The 18,745-nt window shown below is 47.4% G+C and overlaps 1 protein-coding gene across 1 annotated transcript in view; it reads right to left on the bottom strand.

The window, feature by feature from the left end:
- Window positions 1-18,745, bottom strand: part of TMEM67 (transmembrane protein 67) — a 2,125,990-nt gene that overhangs the window by 1,744,398 nt on the left and 362,847 nt on the right. The window contains exon 7 of the mRNA XM_069621352.1: window positions 3-65. Coding sequence (XP_069477453.1) covers window positions 3-65 — 63 coding nt within the window. The remainder of the gene's footprint in view (window positions 1-2; window positions 66-18,745) is intronic.

Here is an 18,745-nt window from a genome sequence, read left to right as displayed (position 1 = left end):
ACCAAGCAGGCTGCTGCAGATGCTTGTAAATTGTGAGCAAACCATGCTGACGTCAGGGATATACCCTAAAACACACAATTACGTTTTACATTAATGTCCTTATTTAAAGTTTGTGAATCTAGCAAATAAACCAATGTGGTTAATTTCGGGATTTTACAAGGAAAGCAATGCTGCCTAACAGTACAAATTGGCAAAGCCAACGGGTCAGAGTACGATTTTTGTTAACCCCCAAAACAAATATTTCCCCTACATTAACAAAGGACAAATGATTTGACAATGAGGGTTCCATTTAGGGTGATTGCCTTGTAAGAACCTGAAATAAACAAACAATAATACCGATAAGATAAAGTTTTAAAAATTGCACCCCATTGTGCATTCCTCCTACTTTTTTATCACTATTATCCCATTTGAGGGTAATCACTCCATTTACAGATTTTGGAATTTAAAAAAATGGCTGCGTCGGCCGTGGCATAATTTTAACTTGCAAAGTCCAGGCTGGCCCCATGTCTGAGGCTTGAGTTGAACTAGTGAAAGGCCCTCCTTGAAATAAAACAAGCAAACGTTCTTCCCGAAAGAAATAAAATGGAAGCCACAATCACAGATCTTGGTGAGTTAGACAAATGAATGGCCGTACCAAAACTGTTAATCGGCCAGATGCCATGAGGAGCAACCTCACAGTTTTGGCGTTTGAGGCAACATCCCCTTGTGTGCTGTTAGTTGTACTTTTGTATTTGGCAGCTAAAGAAAAAGAATTGCAAATACAAGCTTAGTACTATGCCCATCTGTTTAGAGCTATAATGGCCTTTGGCGTTCCACCAGTCTTTTGCAGGAGTACCGTCATGGTATGCCAGATTATTTTACTGTAGACTGTAGCGAATGTAAATATTAGATTTCTCCTGTGTACGGTACTGAAACTGATCAAAGCACTGTGCCTATCTTCGGAACTGCACTTATCTTCTGGTTGATGATATTCTATTTAGGCCCACTGCTACTCGTCCCTTCCACCTTCAGCTTAGGCTCACTAATGTCTGCAAAGCCTGCCAGAGATCCCTGGGTACTTGAGCATGCAGATGCCTGTGATAGGGCCATTCTTTCTGTGGGGGGGGGGGGGGTGCATCAACAGTAGGACTATGGCTCCGATCACCCAACTTGGACCATTTGGTTTTGCAGGGCAAGTGGGCAAAAGCCGCAATCAGAGGGGAGTGGTACAGAGGGAAATGCAGCTGCCTTGAGTGCATCATCCCTTCCATGACTCACTTGACAACAACCACTTCTGCCAAAGGCACTAGAATGTTGCCAGCAAGTGTAGCCATGCAGAAGGTGAGACCAAGTAAGCCCCAGTTTGGAAGACTAAAAGGGGCTTCTGTTCTTTCGGACAGGGTGAGTTGGAGAGGAGTAGGAGAAGCATCTCCTTAAATAGTAAAAGTTCGAACTTAACCACTGTTCAATTATTTATTATCCTGAAACAAGGTTACATTTACTTGCAATTGCATTTTAGTGGAATAGCTGAAACAAAAAAAAAGATGCAAAATCTAAATGAATAGTTTGCAAGCTTCTAAAGCTTACGTCTGCTGACTCGCATCCACACACGCAGTTCCCGACTATGCCAAGCTCCAAGGATCCCCATGCCCATACACACCACAAAAGAAACTGAATTGTTCATTAGCTTAGCTAGCACTCAATTATCGGTTCGACAGATACTGAAGTATTCCATGTCTAGGAAAAAAAAGTTATTCACTGTAGTGACTACAGTACCCTTGGTATATATTCCCCTTTCCTCCATACTTACAGAATGGACAGCAAAACTGGGATGGAAAGCATGAGCCTGTTACCAAGCAATAGCTCGTTTTTATAGAACCTCACTCACGAAGGTGTGCATTTACAGGAATTGCCCCACTCGGGTCCTCCCTCATGCACACACACCTACCAACCATTAGTCCCTTTCATCCAGTCGGGTTTGGTAACTTTTGAAGAAGGGATGGTAGGAGGGCATATGGAGGAAGTGCACAATAGTACGTATGGCGAGTAACTTTCTTGACACGATTTCTGAGCACCCGTAAGGCGGGGAGAGGTTGGAATAATGAACTGTCCCATAACATTTACAGAAGCCTGCCTGACCAAAGCTGGCATCAGCCTGTGAGCTGAAATCAAGAGAATAATGTATGCAGAAAGCATATGGAGAACCACAGGTGGAAACTTTAAATCGGGAGGATGGCTCATAGGCAACACGCTCGTTTTGCCACCAAAAAGGCCATTATTATGGTCACCAATCTCAAATCAGTTGAAGCCATCTCTTCTAATAGTGATTTAATTACAATTGATAGAACCACATTTATGAGGTTTCCCTTCTTGGTGGAAACAATCTTGATAAACCATTAAGATGTCATTTGACAATCTGATTTAAGTGACAGATTTCAAACTGACATTTAAATATGCCCAGATAAATAGGTTCTGCAGTTATCCATGGATGTGCCAGATTCTGCCAAAAATGGGACAAATCGACGCTTCTAGTTGACTAATATCTTTGTCCAATGAATGACCAATAATAGAATCTAGTCAGTGTGCTAATATAATGTGAACTGGTGGATTTCTTTCTAGTAGCTTTAATAATGTCCAAATTCTTCTTTGATAGACCTTAATCCGAGAACACTAAATCCAAATCTGTTTCAGCCACTTTCGGGCTACCAAAATTAAATACCCTATTGAACACTCTAGAATGTACAAGACCTTTGGCAACAGTAGGAGTGGAGTAACGTAAATTCAGAACCACTCCCTTCCATGACACAGACAGAAGAAACGTATTGTTCCATTCATTTGTTATTAACTCTAAGACAGATGTCCCCTGTGATTTAAAAATTGGGTCCAACATCTCCCTGTGAAACTCCCATTTATGCGTAGCTTAAGATTGTCTGCTCAAAGGGGGCGTAGGTAACTGCCATGTAGAGCGGACGTGTCTCCTGTGAGCTCCGTGCCGATGTGCCATCATAAACTGTTTTTATGTATTTTTGCTAGCTTTCAAACGTTGCAACTTGCACCATTCGCCACCGGATCCCATCCGCAATCGTTTGATCCGTCTCTCAGACGGCTGGGGACAACTAACGCCGTCATATGCCGAGTGAGCAGTGCCGGAGCAGAGAACGAAAATGGCGGCTCCTGCGTCCTGAGTCTCGAGGGACCGGAGCGCGCCTGCACCGCAGAGGACGTTGCCCACCGGCGCGCATAGGGGAGCCGGAGCAGCCAGCCTGCGCCGGGTTCGAGGGAGAGGAGTGGAGCAGCTGTGCTCGCAGATGGAGCGGGCCAGCCCATGGGCCTCCATCCAGCAGCGTCCTGCCCGTGGAGTGCGGCAGAGCCCCGCGGAGCCCAGCGGAGCCCTGACGAGACCAGCGGCCGGCCGGTGCCGCGAAGGTAAGCGGGGCGGGGTAACCAGCCTTGACTCGCGCTTTGGGAGCGGAGCGATAGAGGACCCGCGGCCGCATAGTGCTCCGTCCCCCTGCTGCGGGGCTGGCCTCCCCGAGTTGCTGGGACCTCGGCCCCCTCCGCCCCTGCCAACGCGAATCTACATTAGGGAGAGTCGCAGGAGAGGGTCCCAGTAGTCCCCCATCGCCTGGAACCGCCTTGCGCCCTGCAGTCGACACCAAGGGCGGCCCATACCCGACGCACTGTGCGCCCACAAGAACTGGTGAGCCCACGGGCGGCCAGAGCTGATCCGCAGCCCAACATTGACAACACAAGCGCCTACACCCACAGGACGGGGTGTGGGCACTGCGCAACTCCCTGACCCCGCCATCTGGCACCTCGGATGTACGGGGCCCCACCTTGGCGCCCAGAAATCACTGCCTAAAGGCCCCACTGCTCACTCACCACGGAAAGGGGGTGCCAAACAATTATAATATGGCGAGGGATCGGAGCATGACCACCTTCGCGCAGCCTGCGCATTACCCCTTCCTTGACATCTGAAACTGGCGCTGTCTCCCGCCTCACTGGGCCGAAGCTTCTCCCCCCTCTACAGCGACCCCTGGGTTCCCTTGGGACACCCGAGCAGCCTCACACCTTCACTTCGGCCCCGGGCGGTACTGCCTTGTGGGCCCTGCAGCAACAGTGAGAAGCACCCCTCCGTGACTGTGACTAGCGGCCTACCACCTGCGCCCCCGGGGCCCTCGGCGTGAGTGGACTGTGTGCTCACAGGATAGCTGGTAAAAAGGGCAGGCCCAAGCAGCGACAGACCACCATGGACACTTACACAGCCAGCGAATCTCCGAACCTTGAGAGCTCGAATAGAGTGACCACAGATGTTCAATCAGACCCTACAGCAACGGCGACACCCGATCCCAGTAACACCCAGCTCCTCGAAGCCATCAGACTACTCCAAACAACGATGGAACATAAAATCGATGCCGTTGCCATAGACCTGGGCCTCCTGCGTCAGGATGTCCGCTCCTTAGCCGGCAGGACTGAGGTGCTCGAAACACAAGTCAAAGAAAATACTGAATCCAAAACGCACCTCCTCCGAGACGTCGACGAGCTCCAACAAAGGGTCAAGAACTTGGAAGATAGGGCAGAGGAGGCGGAGGGAAGAGCACGTCGTAATAATATTCGTCTCCTCGGGCTGCCGGAGGGTTCTGAGGGCTCCGACCCCACTAACTATGTAGAGAACCTCCTGCTACAGGAGGTGGGAGCTGGTAAACTCTCCCAAGGCTTCACCATTGAAAGGGCCCACAGATCCCTCGCTAAGAAACCCCCACCGGGCGCCTCACCCAGGCCGGTGATAGCAAAAGTTCTTAACTACAAGGACCAAGAGGTAATCCTGGCCTTTTCCCGAGCAGGTGGTCAAATCAAACAGGACTCCGCCACAATCGCTATCTACCCTGATTATACCTTCCAGGTTCAAATGAACAGAGCCCAGTTTATACACACGAAGGCCAGATTGAAGGCAGCTGTGTTGCGTTATATGCTCCTGTACCCTTCAAGACTTAAAGTGCTGCACAACAATAGGGCACACCTGTTCGACACTCCGGCACAGGCAAGAGACTGGATGGACGGACTGCAAATACCTGATGTCGAGGAAAGAAAGCGGAAACCGAGATAATGTTTCTCCCGCCATCTCGATAGGAATCATGCAGCCTCTACCCACCGCCGGCGGGCGAAATGAGCTTCCACACAGCTGATCAGATCCTTACATGGAGACACTGGAGTCAAGATTTCACTCCACCCCCTGGAAAGTTTCTTCCCTTTTTTTTGGGTGTACATACCCACCCGTAGGGCACCTGGAGACCTATGCACGGTCCTACGGAGCAGAAACGGGATTGTCATAACAAGGGTGACCTCGCTGGGCTAGTTCTATGTTTGGGTTGTTTGCAGTTAAAGGGGGGGGTGGGAAACAGGGAGTTATTATTACAGTTGGGAACTACAAACGGAAATTACCGAGACCACGGAAGCCCTCGATATGCATTGCTGCACTAACTAGATCCCGAGTCCTGCTGGCCCAACATGTCTGTCCACGTAACACCTATGGCTGACACAGTAAAGATCGTTACTTGGAACGTCAGAGGCCTGAACAGCTTCGTCAAACAACGACACGTCCAATCCTACTTGAAGAGATGCAGGGTCGGAATCGCCATGCTCCAAGAGACTCACCTAACTACCAAAAAGCTAGATGCCCTGGCCAAAACCTGGCGTGGCACCCTAGTGGGTTGCGCTTACTCCTCCTATGCCACAGGGGTCTTGATCTGGATTGCCCCGAGGGCCCCCTTCAGGCTTACTAGTACTAAATCGGACATCGGGGGGAGGATGGTTGTGGTTTGTGGCTCTATCGAGGGCAAAGAGCTATGCCTAGTTAGTATTTACGCACCCAACCACGACGCAACGGTCTTCTTCCACTCCCTCTATACACGGCTCACCCCATATATGGACAGAATTATGATATGGGGAGGCGACCATAACTGCACCCTTGACCCTCTACTGGATAGATCCGACAATAAACACGATCGCCCCTCCCCCCCGGCCAGAATACTTTCCAAACTGGTCCAACAATTGCAACTCAGTGATATTTGGAGGGACCAGCACCTGGAGCAACGTGAGTACTCCTACTCCCCACCACATGCCGTGCATACCAGGCTAGAATATGTTTTTCTCAGCCAAACACAACAGTCTGCATTTGTTGATGCGCACCATTTGCCGAGGGTACTGTCCGATCACTCTCTCCTGTTGGTCACCTGGAAGGTGTTCCCGCCAAAACCCCCCATTCCCACGTGGAGCTTGAGAGCTGAAGCCCTACTTGATACAGCATTCAGAGAGCGCATAAGGGACAGTACTGAAGAATATCGGCAGAACAACCTACATAGCGTTAAATACATGAGCACCACCTGGGAGGCATATAAGGTGGTCATGAGGGGTGAGATGATCGCAGCAGTTGGGGGTGCCCAGAGATCCATCACAACCCTGTTGGAACGAGCCGAGAGAGACCTGTGTGCCCTCGAGGGCAGGGCTGACCCATCCCCTGATCATTTACATAAAATTACCAAACTTAGACAAACCTGCCTAAAGCACTGGGAAGCCATAGGTAAACTAAGCTATGCCAAACACACGGAAAGAGTCCATGCCCTGGGGGACAAACCTGGGAAACTATTAGCCTGGCTCTATAAAAGGGAAACCCCCAGGCCACCCATTTGCCACATACTCACACCAGACGGCACTGCCGTGCATACCCAACAGGAAATTAATTCGGTTTTCTCTAACTTCTATCGCAACTTGTACTCCGAGACCCCCTCCTTCTGACAAAGGGATCGAAGACGCCCTTGACGTCATCAACTTGCCTAAATTAGACTCGCATATGGCCGAGACCCTTGACGAGCCCATCACTCCTGACGAGGTCAGGGTGGTAATTAGATAGCTTCCGGCTGGGAAAATCCCGGGTTCGGATGGCCTCCCCGGCGAGTTCTATAAAACCTATGAGGAAACACTCGCCCCTATATTGGCTCAGGTCTATAATGAGGCCTTCGAGCGTGGCGCCCTCCCGGATTCCCTGAGCGAGGCCGTGATAATACCCCTACTCAAACCAGGGAAGGACAGGGCAGATTGTGGCTCATACAGGCCCCTCCCTATGCTAAACGTAGACTGCAAGATCCTCACAGCACTGCTCGCTAACAGACTACGCAGAGTGATCCCACTGTTGATTCACCAAGACCAAACCGGATATGTCCCCGGACGATGCATCACTGAGAACCTGTGTAGGTTACATCACGTCATTTATAGTACCAAGGGAAGACCACAGAAACTTGCAGTGGCATCACTGGATGCCACCAAAGGTTTTGATTCCGTGAGGTGGGAATGGCTATATGCTACCATGGCAAAGATGGGAATAGGCCCCGTATTTCTGAAATGGACTCAGCTGGTTTATGCCAACCCCACTGCAAGGGTACGAACCAATAGAACCTTTTCCGCGAAATGGTCCCTACAAAGGGGCACCCGACAGGGTTGCCCTCTGTCCCCTATGTTGTACATCATTGCCGCTGAGCCTGTAGCAGCCTACCTGAGACAGGAATATGGAGATGCGGGCATTAAAATAGATGAAACGACTTACCTCGTCTCTATGCATGCTGATGACACCCTCTTGTACTTACAGGACCCTGAACATATACTTACCCTACATTCTTGAAACCCTGGACCGCTTTCACAAGCACACCGGGATCCAGATTAATAAGAGTAAATCTTGCCTCTACCCCCTAGCTGCACTACACAGTGAAGATTATGCATCTCACCCCCCCCCCTGAACCTCGAATGGCAGGTGACATCGTTCAAATATTTGGGGATAACTATACACCGAAACCCCAGTACGGAACATATTCTTAACACTGTTAGGGCCAAAGACTCTCTTAAAATCCATGGAGTTTTGGGGGCGGCTCCCGCTTTCGGTGGCCGGGAGGGCGGGCCCCTTTAAGATGGTCGCCCCACCCCCCCTATTGCATAACGTCACTAACATTCCCTTCTACATCCCCCCCGCGTTCTTTAAAGACCTCAACAAACTCTGTAGGGGCTTCCTCTGGCAGGGAGGCAGGCACAGGGTGGCATTGGAGACTCTGCAGAGACCATACGAGAGGGGTGGGCTGAAGATCCCCAATTTCGACCTCTACTTCCTGGCTAGCCAGTTAAGACACATTATGCGGTGGATGGCCGATGAAAACACAACAGACACTCGCCTCCTCCAGCCGGCCCTCCCCCAGCTGTTACTTAGGGATTTGCTGTGGACCAGAAAGAGTGCCCTCGAACATTGCCCTTACCTTGTTAAGTTGGGGATCCGACTCTGGAAAAGGGCCTGAAAGCTAGTCGGGTCCGAGGATCCGTACTCCCCACAGATCCCCATTGCAGCACTCATGTCCAATCATTCCTGGGGGGCAACTTGAGACTCGTACACAATGGGAGCCCTTCGGAGTGGCCACACTGGGGAACCTGATCCAAGAACAGGCGGTTTTGGCCTTCCCGGATCTCTGCGATGCCACAGGCCTCCCGGCCGGGCAATTTCTGTTGCACAGAGCGGTCATAAAGGCCTTGAATAGCAGATGGCCTGTCGAATGTCCCTTGCATCGAAACGATAATGAACGCTGCTGAGGGGGGCCACGAAACCTCACGTATCTACGAGGTCCTACTGTGGGGCTCCACCAAAGATGACCTCAAATGCCGGAACAAATGGGAGACCAAATTAAACCTTGTTTTTGAAGACAAAGCCTGGGGTGATATAACCCACTACCAAAAAAAAATCTCCCGAAACGCCCGCTTACAGCTCATCCAACTGTATATTATGAACAGAGCGTACCTTACCCCGGAAGATATATCAAGATTTACCGGCGCGGGCACCCAATCATGTCCCAAATGCAGTGAGCCCAAGCTGGGTATGACCCACAGGTTCTGGGGATGCCCAGTGATCAGAGAGTTCTGAACACAAGTGAAGGAAAGAGTGGCTGGTGCAGACATTGACATTGAAGCGGACGAACCCTCGGCATGTATCCTGGGCAGGTATCGGCGCAGCAGAAAGAATAAATCCCTCAATAAGCTTAGAGACCTTATATATATAACAGCCAAAAGGCGTATAGCCATGGGGTGGAAAAGCCCCAGAGGCCCGCTTATGCCCCTATGGTGGGAAGATCTTGCGAAGTGGATCAAAGCCGAAACCGCGGCATGGGAGACTGCGATCCAAGAGCAGAGACTCCTAGTGAGGAGCTACACCGTTGGGTGGCCTTAACAGTACCCCTGCTCCATCCAGAGTCACAGGAGGGTGAGACAATCGGGGAGGGCGACCCAGGCCCAGGCATGGACTCATGATGAACAAAGAACTAACCGTGGTCTTGGAAGGGATGGGTGGAGGGGAGTTGGGGACTTTATTTTTTGATATGCTTGACCTATTACCACTGATGCCAGTTTTGTTGTCTTATGTTATGAAACTAATAAAATATATTTTAAAAACAATATATATTGTCTGCTCAATGAGTATGCTCGTATATTTTCATCTCCAGCCAAATGATAAACATAGTTAGCTTGAGTGATCCAGGAAGCAGTTCCAAATCTTCATAGCCAGAAGAAAGCGGAATCAAGACTTCATTCCACCCAGTTTGTTCATTTGGTCTGTGTAGATTAGGACTCAAGGGTCCTTGAAAATAAGTCAAGAACGCCTTGATCACTAGATGAATTAACTTTAACTCTACATAGTTGATGTGAATGCCGTGAAGGCCAGATTCCTCTTTACATTTACAGAAGGTATTTTTATTTATTCAGTTCACTCAAATCTAAAGCTGGGCTTTCATATCTCCACCAAAAGCGTAAAAAGACAAGTAGTCCTGGATCAGTGCAATTGCTTGAGTACATACTAAAAACGAGCCAACATACTTCAGCAGCATGTTGGTAGTTCAGGGACCGAAAATGTTAATGTGCACAGTCCCCAATAGCCAATTTGATTCCTCCTAGGAGACTGATTCCAAGAGGAGAACTGGAGAACTCAGGCACTATGATCCCACTACGTGCCAAATTCAAAGTTCTGTGCCCTCTATGCAACCAATGCTTGCTTCCTTCTACAAGCTTTTGTATAGATTTCCATTAGATGGTAACTTTATCTTACGGTAAACATGTACTAGAGTAGTCTGGTTTTAATTCTCAACAAAGTAGTCTTGAGGTACTTCAGTTGAATACACTGCTCCTAAATGTGTGGCTAGCCACCACTCATCTGTCCCCTTCCCAACACAGTTTTGCCTGCATTTGCATTCCAAAGGGGAGTGTGCAAGAGCAGCATCAGCTGACTCAGTAAAGAGAGGAAACAGCAAGCTAAGACACCATAATCCCACAATATGTCAACATTCAAGCTTTCCAAGTCCATTCTCCTTTAGTTTACTCTGTCAAAGCGACTCTCCCTTATGGGACAAGAACTTCCATTCCTGTGAGGTACTCCCCAAGTCAATCACCATGGTGGCATACATGGGACTATCAGATGTAAAGAACAGTGTAAAACCCAGAGACTTGTCTGAAGACAAAACTAAAATATACTGTTACAAACAAGAAACAGGATCTGTCTCTGTAAACAGAGACCTCAATTTAACTGAGATGAGGAGACTGAAAGACGAATGACGAGCACACACGAAGTGAAGCAGAGATGCATACGCAAGTTGAGGAAGCCCTATGGCAGCGTAACACCTGAAAGAGGTGGAGTCAAGGAGAGCGCGGAGCCCGCGACTTTCAGAACTGCTCTGAGAGCGGGAGAAGAACGGTGGATGCCCAGCATCCATACGGAGAGAGAAACCGAGGAGAAGACTGTGGTGGCGTGACCACAACGACTTCATGGTGGGCAGTGCACTGTAAGGGTACAGAAGGAGTAGACCGACACACCGGTGACCTAGTAATTGCTATAGACTTATTTAAGATCAAAATAATGAGAAAACCTCCCTTTCCCTATATCTATGAGGACTTTCCCTGGCTGAACTAAAAGTGCTAATGGATCGGTTAGAATGTCTTTGCAAGTAAAGAGTCCACCGTCCTGTGTCAAACGTCCCGATCTCTGTCCCTTGCACTTCTAGCTAAACTAAAGTTGTACCAATGTTCTTGGTCCAGGGGAATGACTCCCTCCTCCTTGACTGGACGACAATTTTGTTTTCAAGTCTCTCACCAGGGGGAATGGCTCCCTTCCCCCGACTTCAATACTTCAAAACAAAGGATTGCTGTCTTTGCATCAAAAGTTTATTATTTCTTGCCTACAGGGGGAATGACTCCTTTCCCCTTGGTTACTGGTTTGATATTTCTTGTAAACTCAATTACCAGGAGAATCGCTCTCTTCTCCTGGTGTCTGGCTCTGGTTTTTTCCCCCCACACAAAGCCAGGGGGAATAACTCCCTTCACCTGGACTCTTTTCACTGGTTTCACGATTTCACAATGCCAGTGGAATGTCTCCCTTCCCCGGGCCTTTCGTGGCTTTACTTTCACAATTCACAATGCCAGGGGGAATGTCTCCCTTCCGCTGGCCTTTCTCACATATAAACTTGTTGGTGCTGGTCCCAGACCCGGGTTTCTTTAGAGCTTTGTCTGGGCATACCTGGTTCACTAGCTTGCTAGGTACTGCCACGAAGAAGATGGCTAGTGAGGATCTCTTGCTCAAGCTGCATGTCTCCAATCCCATTTTCTCCTCTGTATTTTGTTCACGATATAACTGGTTCATTCTCCTGCCAGGTACTATCGTATAGCCAATTGCTTACTATATTCTCCTTAGGTATATCTGGGTCCCATAACCTGGGTTTACATTTTCCCTTGCCCCTTTTCTTGATCCCGACAGCCCATCTACCTTCTGTGACTCTGCCGGTTCTTCTCTGTCAGTCCCATGCTTCTCCGACATCTTGTTTGGCTTCTTGCGTTCTAGTGTTGCTTCCGTGTCATCATGTAGCACATCTGCAGCACTTCTCTCTGGGCGGGATAAGCGTTTTGCCACAACCGTGCAGTCCGGTTACTGCTTTCATCCAGTTTTTCCTTGGTCTGCCTAGGCACAGCGGACCACTCAGGGACACCTCGGCTCCTCCTAATTCGTCTCAGTCAGCAGTAGCCTTTCTCTTCCACTTTGGACGTCGCCCAGAATTGCAGATCCTCCTAGGACGATCTGACAAAATGGCAAGTGCTTCCTCTCTCTTTAGCTGAATGAGAGATTACAGCTAGAATGCTCATTCGAGTTCTTAGGAGGGCTCTTCATTCGTCCCGCACTGCCTCCCAGTCTCAGTACCAGTCAAGGAGATCTTCATTTAATCATCCCTACTCTTCCTCGTCTCAGTAACTGTAGGGTGTTCAGTCTCACCTATATACATGAGATCAAGTCTGTATATATAAGTAGTTCATTGGGATTTCCTCCTCTTGTTGGCATTTTAACTACTTTGAGAATTACATATTTTAGTTGGACTATCAAGTGTCTGTTAGCTGGAAAGTGCACTTGGGGTACCACACATTATTTTACTTCCTGGCAAAGTGTCTTCAAGCCTGAGGTAGGCACTGCTACAGACAGTGATCTTTTAATGTAATAAGGCCATAATTATTATGATGAACAATCATGGTAACATACATATAACACAATAGGTGGAGCACCACTAATCAACTAACGTAGAATACCTTCAGACAACACTTTTATATGAAGAATTGATCACTCCCATGAGCCTTCATCAATGATTACGGTGATGTTGTATTGCACTTGATAATATCTGTTGAATTTAAATGCTATTATGGATCCAGCTAGAGACCTCAATTCTAAAAACATATTTCACTTACTATTTGTAGACACACAAAGCATGAAGAAAACTTGTTTCGAATTTAAGATTGCGTGCTCCTGATGAATGGACTTGTATCCCGAAACACGTCGAGCTCATTATTTGTATTATTAATGTTTATTGCTACTATTTCATGTATCACTAATTTAATTCTGACACTTGCCAGAGCATTTTTTAAAACCCTTACTAACTATATCATTTATCTATGACTGTATATAAACTTTGATGGCGTTCATCTCAGTGTTTATGGTGTGCAGGGGACGGGAGTGTCCACCAATTAGGACAATACTTTTCCTTGGTATATTTTCACTGCTACCAATATTGAAATTGTATTCGTCGAAAATAGTTCCGGCTTTAGCAAATGGTCTTAACATTATTCCTTTCCACATGGGTTTGTTTCTGAATTCTTTAGAGGGTACTCCATGCAAATAAACATTGGGTGTTACTCAATCGGGATCAAATTGCGTAAGAAGACATGAATTAGCCCAGATATCCCTGGAACTTATAGTCTTATCGAAAAAGTTATCCCTGTATGCAAAACTGTCCTGTCCCCCTACAAATTCACTCTTTATTTACCGCAAAAAGGGAATTAATGTTCAAACCGTGCCTTCCTTTGTTGAATTTGCAAAGACAAAAGAAGATCTATTGCTGGAAATTGGATTAGATATTCATGAATTAACAGACAATATTTCCAGGAGACTAAGTGAGATTGGAGACTCTCGATACAACAATTAAATACATATTCCTTGTATTTTGAATATTCAAAATTCTTTAGGAACGGGGCAATTTACCCAAATACATTCATCTTTTTCCTTGTAATATTGCAAGGACAGCTTACATGAGATTTAAATTGAATCAGGTTCCTACTTTGTAACATTTAGGGTTGAGATTGGACCTGGCCAAAGAGGAGACAATTTGTAGGATGTGCAGGGCAGTTGATGCGCTGGAATCAATGAAGCATCTTATTGACTGTACAGAAAATCTGAGACAGGTTTGCTTAGAAAGATTTTTCCTTTATCCATGCAGGTCAGAGATTATGGATCAAACCAGAGATCTCCAACCTTTTCGTTAGCTGGAGCTACTTGTAGTTGAGGGCCAATAGTCGGGAGCTACTAGCAGGCAATATCGGGGTGAGGATGATCATAAGCATCGGAATTAGTACTGACATTTTTTGGGTTGTTTACTAATTAATTTCTAATAATAGTTTCATATAAATACTGTCCGAATTTAGGAAACTGATCGGGACATTCGATGTGAATGCTGACACTGCATGCTATCCATCAGTGCTCTGTAATCTGGTGTGAAACATGAAACAGCAACTCGGAGTCACTCAGATGCTCATCTGTCAGACTGGTTAGAAACTTCGTTTTTAGGAAATTCATGTCTGAAAGAGCAGATTCACAGAGATAGGTGGAGCCAAAAAGAGAAGTAACCTTTAATTAGGGGCCAAGTCCTAAAAAAAGTGGGGGGACTCATTAACATACGCAATTAGATGTGACATCACCAGAAATTAGCATATCAAGGTGAAATATGCTAATGTCATTAAACTGGCTTTACATAAGTTAAAAAAAAAAGCCAGCAGGACATTTTTGCTTATTTTACACAGCCTTTAAAATACCCAGGGGCACTGCGCCCACCCTCTGAAAAAAGTGGGTTTACTCTGTCCACCCACGAGTACCCTCCACTTGACCCCTGCCTTTAACGCTGCTGTTCAAATGCTATTGTACTTCTTGTAATCAACAAGACTCCAAAAATTGGTGTGAGATTGTTTGCTTGTACAGCTCGCTCATTTGTTCTGCAAGTTCACCAACATGGACTTCCATGAAAGGGTTTGAGGTTAACAGCTCACAGGGTTCCAGCTTTTCAAAATCCCTGAACTTGTCACTGAACTCTTCCTCTCCTGCTCAGGCGATTGCTGTATTTTTCAATGTTCAAAAGATCAGCACTTCGCTGTATTCTCTGTCAGCATTTGGAGTACAGAAAGAAACTAATGCTGTACTTTCCCTTTCTCCGCTTTACTGCGCTTACCAGGTCAGCAATGGTCTTACGTTTGTCTTGTAGTTCACAGTAGTTCAAAGAGTTTAATTTCTCCATAACATCTGTCAGAAATGGCAAATCAAGAAGCCAAGAAATTATGCATAGCAGGCTATCTTAATTTCTCGACTCCATGAAAGCTTTGATTTCAGGCAAAAGTTAAAGAAATCGACTTATTGTTCCCCTGCTAAACCACTGAATTTCTGTGTGGAGCACAAGATCACCATGTGTGGCACACAGTTCCTCAAGGAATATTTTGAGCATTCTGTGCTGTTTGGCCTTTGCACAAATTGAATTAATAATTCTCACACCAGGGCCCATTACATTTTGCCAGTTGATGGATGATGCAGTGGTAGTGCAATAATGGAGGGAAATTAGGGTTTGCTTTAGAACATGCAACGAAACCAGAATGACGCCCGGTCATTGCTGGTGCACCATCCGTTGTTATTGCCAACAACTTGTTTAATGGCACTTTGTTTTCCAGAATAATTCTTGACCTTGTTGTAGATATCAACACCCAGGGTTGTGGTTTCAGAGGCTACAGTGTCAATAATTACTCCTTGTTGGTGAAGTCTTTAAACACCATTCGAACAAGCACTGCCAGCTGGGCAGTATCACTTGCATCAACTGATTAATCACATTGAATGGCAACAAAAGTGCACGTGCTCAAAGCAAGGATTTTAACCAACCAGCGCAAATATTTACATTTTGGATTTGAAGGCCTGCAATAACACGGTCTTGTAGAGTTAACTTCTAAAATACACATATTGCAGAAAACCGATAACCTGTAAATTCTTATATACACAGGATAAGCCAATTCACTATCATTGTATCTTTATTTTATACATCTTAAAGGGAAAACCTATTAGTCCCAGAATACAAAATCATGCAAGCCTGAAACATCTCTTCAACACCACTGCACCTTCCCCACTTTAAGACATACACAATGAAAGAAGTGTTTAATGCAGTCAGGTAGGTATGGTAGTTATGGTGATCGTCACAAACCTCTAGCTTGTTGCAAAGATTGATGTTAAGAATACTTTACTGTGGGCATAAAGCAAATATTTTATGTTAAGCCATCAACATTTTTTTGCAGCATAACAACTTTTATTATCTAAAGTCTATACATTTGTACAACCACAGTATAACAGCAACAATGTAATGCTATTTACATGTTGGTCACCTAAAAAAATGCAGTGTTGATTCTTTCCATGGTGCTATTTTCATGGCAAGCTAGCCATGGCAAAATAGCGCTCTCCATGCAGATGGCTCACATTACCCTGATCTCTAAGCCGGGAAAGAACCCACTGCTGAAACTATATACCAGGATACAGGCCGCCAGACTGGAGGGAGTATTACCATTCTTGATTTCACAGGACCAATCTGGGTTCCTCCAGAGGCAGAATACTTTTGACAACATAAGACTAAGTGCTGTATATTATTCAGGCCTCAACGGGGGCGGGAGGAGCCGGTTCCTACATGTCTATTAACGCTCGATGTCGAAAAGGCACTTGACCGGGTAAATGGAACTTCACCTTTAGTGCGCTACACACAATGGGAGTGGGACAGAACTTTTGAAAACGGTTTCAGCAAATTATCAACCCCGAAAGCAAGAGTGAAGGTGACTGGTGGGCTTCTCAATCAGTAGGGGAACCAAACAGAACTGCACCCTCTCCCCTGCTCTTTTCAGTGGTGATGGAGCCATTTGCTCAAAGAATAAGGGTGACAAAGAGGTACACATGGTCAAGTGGGCGGACATGCACCACAAAATTGGTTTGTTTGCGGACGTAATCCTAATGGTTTCCAAGCCACAGCGATCGCTCCAGGCGATCATGAAGGAAATAAGGGATTTCTCAAAAGTGTCAGGCAAGTAATAGAGTAACATAAAAACCGCCGAAGCTGCGGGCCTACCTTACTGAAACAGGCGCTGGAGGATAGCCCGTCCCACCTGCACATCTTCCACATGTTGCTGTCCCAGACAGTAGTGCCTTTTGAAGGTATGCGGCACCGCTCAGGAGGCCGCCTGGCAAATCGCCACAAGCGGCACACCAGACCATAGCTCCGCCAATGACGCTGTGGACCGTTTAGAATGAGCATTCGGTGTGCCCCTCAAAGGCTTGCCAACTTTCGTGTGACAAAAGGAAATTGAAGACGAGACCCACCGGGAAAGTCCTTGCTTCGAAATAGAATGCCCCTTGTTGGAGGGACCAAATGCCACAAACGGCTGCTTCGACTTCCGGAAGTCTTGAGTACGGTTCAGATAAAATTTCAGCGGCCTCTTAACGTCCAGAGAATGAAGGGCTTTTTCTCCCGGTGTGGATGCATTAGCAAAGAATGTGGGCAAGGCAATAGAAGACCACTTGTGAAACGCTGATGTAACTTTTGGAATAAAGTGCGGGTTAGTAGCCAGGATAACCTTGTCCTTCAGAAATGTCAGATAAGGCGGGTCAATGACCAGTGCTTGCAATTCCGACACCCATCTGGCCTAGGTAATCGCCACTAAAAAAGTCACCTTCCACAAGGGGAACTTCAAAGAAGCCATCGACAGGGGTTCAAACAGAGGTTTCATCAGAGCAGAGAGAACCACATTGAGGCGGCTCCACCCGCTTCTCTGGGGTGCCGGGGGGGGGGGGGGCAAGAGAACGTCAAAAACAGTCCATTCAGAAAATGTTTTACCTAGCGATCAATAAACAGAGGTGCAGCATGGCGCCTTCTCTCGAACCTAGAAATCGCTGCCAAATGCATTTTGATGGAGGATAACGCCATGCCCCCTTGCGCAAGGTTTAACACGTACGGGAGAACCTGGGCCGGAGAGACGTCCAACGGCTGCACCCCTGGATGGTCCTCACACCAGGCACAGAATCTCACCCATTTCCGAGCACACGATACATTGGTAGAAAGGGCCCTTGCCGCTTACAAGATCTGGAGACACTCTCAGGAGATACCTAGGTGACCGAACTCGGAGTGATCAGGAGCCACGCCGCCAGGCTGAATCGTAGTGCCACACTCTGCCGTCATCCTGAGATCTTGGTCCGCCCGAGACAAAACAGCTCTTCCACCGCTAGATGAAGGAGATCCGAAAACCACATCTGCCTGGGCCAGAACGGGGCCACCAGGATCACCCTGCACCATACTTTTCACCCACTGGATGGTCCTCCGAATCAGTGGAAAAGGGGGAAAGCGCATACGCGAAGAGGTCCGTCCACGGGAACGAGACCGCTTACCCCATGAGCCCTTCTGCTGGCAAATTCCAGACACTTGTTTTCCATCATAGCAGACAAGTCCATCGGCGGAGATACCCACCATCTGAAGATTTCTTCCACCTGCTGCATCTTCAACCTCCACTCGTGCAGCTGACTGGCGTCTCTGCTGAGCGCGTCTGCCTGAACATTTAGAACCCCTGGCAGACGGAAAGCTAAAATATGGATCCCTTGAGCCAGAGCCCAATGCCAAACCTACCGCGCCTCTTTTGACAGGACTCAGGAATGCCCCCCTGTTTCCGCAAGTAGAACATTGTGGTGGTTTGTCCGTCAACACCCTCACCACCGCTCCTCTGATGCCAGTGAACTACTCTCAATTCGAGCAATGCCATCTCCTCCCAATACCATAGGCCTCGTACCTGCAACTTGTCAAGATGCGCCCCCCACCTTGCCTGGGAAGCGTCTGCCATGATTCAGAACTGAAACTCTGATTCCAGCAGGGGAATACCCCTCACGATTGGTCGCACAAATCCACCACCAAAGGGCTTCCACCAACCCCTTGCCGACCACCAGCTTGTCTGACCATAACCCTAGACTCTGCGACATCCTGTCTGCGAGGCACTCCTGTACTGGTCTCATTAAGAGGCGGCAATTGGGAAGGAGCGGGATACATGACACCATGGCCCCCAACAGTGACATGTAGCTTCTGATCGAGACCACTGTACCCCTTCTCCA

This window comes from Ambystoma mexicanum, chromosome 5q (assembly GCF_040938575.1).
Source record: "Ambystoma mexicanum isolate Mex_15411 chromosome 5q, UKY_AmexF1_1, whole genome shotgun sequence".
Lineage (NCBI taxonomy): Eukaryota > Metazoa > Chordata > Amphibia > Caudata > Ambystomatidae > Ambystoma > Ambystoma mexicanum.
The sequence above is the reverse complement of the archived record's forward strand: the minus strand, read 5'-3'. Positions and strand labels throughout refer to the sequence as shown.